This window comes from Loa loa (genome assembly GCF_000183805.2).
Source record: "Loa loa unplaced genomic scaffold supercont3.984, whole genome shotgun sequence".
Taxonomy (NCBI): Eukaryota; Metazoa; Nematoda; class Chromadorea; order Rhabditida; family Onchocercidae; genus Loa; species Loa loa.
In genome coordinates, this window is record NW_018109164.1 from 232 (window position 1) to 3,838 (window position 3,607).

Here is a 3,607-nt window from a genome sequence, read left to right on the forward strand (position 1 = left end):
TGATTTAGTTTTAATGCAGTTAGACTTCTGATTCCACCTGAGAGGCCTGAAATCTAATATTCAAAATGATCATTTTTATTATTTTCCTCTTGCAGATCTTATCCCTATTCATTCCTTCCATTGCGCCTGCAACTTTATTTCATGAAGTTTTTCATGAAATTGAATGGAGCACCATTACCAGCAATAACGACGAAGAATGCACGTCCAGCGATTCCGAAATGGAAAAGCAAAGACAATTAACCTGGCAGACTTAAAAATAAGTTATTTTGCGTGCCAGCACATAGTTTACGTCATTTTCTGTAATTCTACGTCATTTTTTTCAAGTCTCTTCCAATGAAAATTTCAATTTTATTAATTTTAATATGAAATGTACTTTTTCATAAATAATTACACTGAATGGTTCCTCTCTGTCACTTCGTTTCAAACTTGTGCTGAGTTAAAAACTTTATTTATTATGAGAAACAAATTGAAGAAGAATTTTCGTCCTTTGTTCTCTGAAGTTTCAAGCTATTTATTGATTAATAAAATTCAGTTTTATTCATATTTCATAGTTCATGATGTTTTATGCAAAATAAATGACAGACATTGCGGAATAGTTCATAATGTTTTATGCAAAATAAATGACAAACATTGCGGAGGTATAAACCAAAGTGGTATCCATAATGAAGATCTCAAAGTAGGATTCATATAGATTATATTCGATCTATTGAAGCGTAAATATAAGAAGAATATAAGCATAGCGGAAAATATCCAGGCGTAAACTTTGAGGGGACTATGATGAAGTCTTAGGCATAACATAGCAGTGAAACATCCCTGGAAACATCCATCCATAGAAATTGCAATAAAACAAAACACAATAAAGGATCCCACGGACGGCACAAAAAGAAAACCAAACACCTACTAAGCCTCACAAACATCGTCCTTCCCTGGGTGCACATAATGAAAACCACCCCTATCACGAACAGGACACTTAACAGGAACCAACCTCCACTGAACTCTTCGGCCACCAAAACCCCTACAACACTCCTTAGGCCAAAATTTCCTTTCCGAATCACCTAGTCACAAAATAGCCATCAATACAAAGTAATAGCAACCTGCATCATACCACGACAACTCCCCGGGTATTTGTTGGTGGTGATGATTATCGCTTTGCTGTTGAATTTTTGGAAACCGCCTTTGGTTTGGACTTGGTATGGCTTGGAGTCGGCGAGATTGAATATTTCGTTTGGCGACATCCATCCATAGAAGTCGTCTATTATTGCTAGTTCTTGTTGGGAGTAACCGTCCCACCATTTTTGCATATTACTTGTTTTTATGAAACAGTTTTTTGAGGGTTTTGGTGGTCGAAGAGTTCAGTGGAGGTTGGTTCCTGTTAAGCGTCCTGTTCGTGATAGGGGTGGTTTTCATTATGTGCACCCAGGGAAGGATGATGTTTGTGAGGCTTAGTAGGTGTTTGGTTTTCTTTTTGTGCCATCCGTGGGATCCTTTATTGTGTTGCGGGGCGGAGCCCCGCGTGCTTTATGTTTTGTGTTGTTCAATTTTTCGAAATAAAGTTTTATTGTTATAAATTGTGTTACAAACAAAATGAAATACTATTTGTTATGCATTTGATCCAAATTGGTAGTTGAAATATGACGTTTCGTAGTTGGAGAATCGAATCCATGTTAAAGTGACGCGTCGGTCGAAGGCCTTTATATTGAATTTGTTTGTTATTTCGGGTTTCCACCATTGCTCCGGGTATTTGTTGGTGGTGATGACTATCGCTTTACTGTTGAATTTTTGGAAACCGCCTTTGGTTTGGACTTGATATGGCCATCTGTCTATACCAATACAAAGTAATAGCAACCTGCATCATACCACGATAACTCCCACAATCAGTAACATAAGAAAGCGAAATGATAGGATTATCAGGAGCATGCAAATGGAAATCATTTAAAAAAGACATCCGAAGCCATATTCTTCTTGTAGTTGTTGACGTAACCGAAAACATTCTCGTCTGCGAAACTTCGTCACGATCAGGAGAACCACCAAGCCGAATGCGAACAACACCAGGATTGCAATCAGCACACATCGATAACCAAACAACAGCACCATGCACTTTTATCGGACAGTTGTTCGGTAAGTTGAAAGACGATGCGACGACTTGATAATGGGACGATCCGTTCCGCAAAGCAAAACATCCCGTCGCCTGCGAGATCTCACGAGCCAACCGAGGCAAAACCTCCGACGAAAACGACGACGGTGAACAAAACCACGACGCTTGAACACCCGCCATCGCACCGACGGCACAAAAAGAAAACCAAACACCTACTAAGCCTCACAAACATCATCCTTCCCTTGAAAAAATAATGAAAAACATAATGAAAACCACCCCTATCACGAACAGGACGCTTAACAGGAACAACCTCCACTGAACTCTTCGGCCACCAAAACCCCTACAACACTCCTTAGGCCAAAATTTCCTTTCCGAATCACCTAGTCACAAAATAGCCATCTGTCTATACCAATACAAAGTAATAGCAACCTACATCATACCACGATAACTCCCACAATCAGTAACATAAGAAAGCGAAATGATAGGATTATCAAGAGCATACAAATGGAAATCATTTAAAAAAGACATCCGGAGCCATATTCTTCTTGTAGTTGTTGACGTAACCGAAAACATCCTCGTCTGCGAAACTTCGCCACGATCAGGAGAACCACCAAGCTGAATACGAACAACACCAGGATTGCAATCAGCACACATCAATAACCAAACAACAGCACCATGCAGGTAATTCAATCATAATACAAATAATCACCCCTTTTAGTGTTTTCTTGTTTATCAGCTTGATTCAAAATCTGACTTTCAGAAAACAGAAAAAGTATTTTCAGCAAGGAAAAGTAATAAAGAAGGACAGCAGGAGGAGCCACCAACTGATTTCCAGTTTTCAATTAACTCATTTGTTTCCGCAATTTCTTTCACTAAAACTTCAAGCATTGCCATTTGTGTTTTATTGCTCACCGCCAGCAGTTTGAAACATTCTCTTTCTGTATTTACAATGAAAGCATGAATTTTTTATTGAAATGAAACCCATAAAGAATGCAAAAGTAATTTCTTCATTTAATCATTCACAATACCTATCTCATTCGAAATACCTTCCTTACCTTTTAAGGTGTTTCATCTGTTTCGAAGTATTTATAAACTCGAACGGTTTTTCGCGACATTAATAGAAGATGTTTTTATCTACAATTCTATTTATTGTATTACCACTGCTGCTGTATGCTATTTACGAATTACTGGGCCGTAAATTGACAATTGGTGAAATTGACAGGAAAGCGGTACTGATCACTGGATGTGGAAGCGGTGAGATTGACAAAAACACTTTTGTGAAAGGAAAATGATTTAGAGCGTTTCAAAATATGGCAGCGAAGAATGGTGATTTAAAAATCCTAATTGATAATATATAAGGCATAAATGATTTCCAGGGTTTGGTCGAGATTTGGTGAAACGATGTCTTCAGAACGGATTGACAGTATTTGCTGGATGTCAGTTTAAAAGTGTAGGCTCCTAATTAATATAAAGTTTATAAGTTTTTGCAAATAATTTGTTGGTGCAAATTTC

The 3,607-nt window shown here is 37.9% G+C and overlaps 4 protein-coding genes across 4 annotated transcripts; 1 reads left to right on the forward strand and 3 right to left on the reverse strand.

The window, feature by feature from the left end:
* Window positions 1-1,105: 1,105 nt before the first annotated feature.
* Window positions 1,106-1,293, reverse strand: LOAG_19030 (hypothetical protein; the record flags this gene model as incomplete). Its single annotated transcript, XM_003148922.2, has 1 exon — window positions 1,106-1,293. A coding segment is annotated over one exon (186 nt), but the record flags the coding sequence as incomplete, so codon positions are not given.
* A 312-nt stretch (window positions 1,294-1,605) lies between these two features.
* LOAG_19031 (hypothetical protein) lies at window positions 1,606-2,513 on the reverse strand. Its single transcript, XM_020451687.1, has one exon. The coding sequence runs from the start codon at window positions 2,273-2,275 to the stop codon at window positions 1,766-1,768; it is 510 nt and encodes a 169-aa protein (XP_020304510.1). The 5' UTR covers window positions 2,276-2,513; the 3' UTR covers window positions 1,606-1,765.
* Window positions 2,514-2,524: 11 nt separating this feature from the next.
* LOAG_19032 (hypothetical protein) lies at window positions 2,525-2,847 on the reverse strand (the record flags this gene model as incomplete). The annotated part of the gene is made up of 1 exon (XM_020451688.1): window positions 2,525-2,847. The coding sequence occupies exon 1, from the start codon at window positions 2,747-2,749 to the stop codon at window positions 2,525-2,527; it is 225 nt and encodes a 74-aa protein (XP_020304511.1). The 5' UTR covers window positions 2,750-2,847.
* A 305-nt stretch (window positions 2,848-3,152) lies between these two features.
* LOAG_13416 (hypothetical protein) lies at window positions 3,153-3,557 on the forward strand (the record flags this gene model as incomplete). The annotated part of the gene is made up of 2 exons (XM_003148923.2): window positions 3,153-3,349; window positions 3,472-3,557. Exons 1-2 carry the CDS (start codon window positions 3,220-3,222, stop codon window positions 3,555-3,557), a joined length of 216 nt encoding a protein of 71 aa, XP_003148971.1. The 5' UTR covers window positions 3,153-3,219.
* Between the last annotated feature and the right edge of the window lie 50 nt (window positions 3,558-3,607).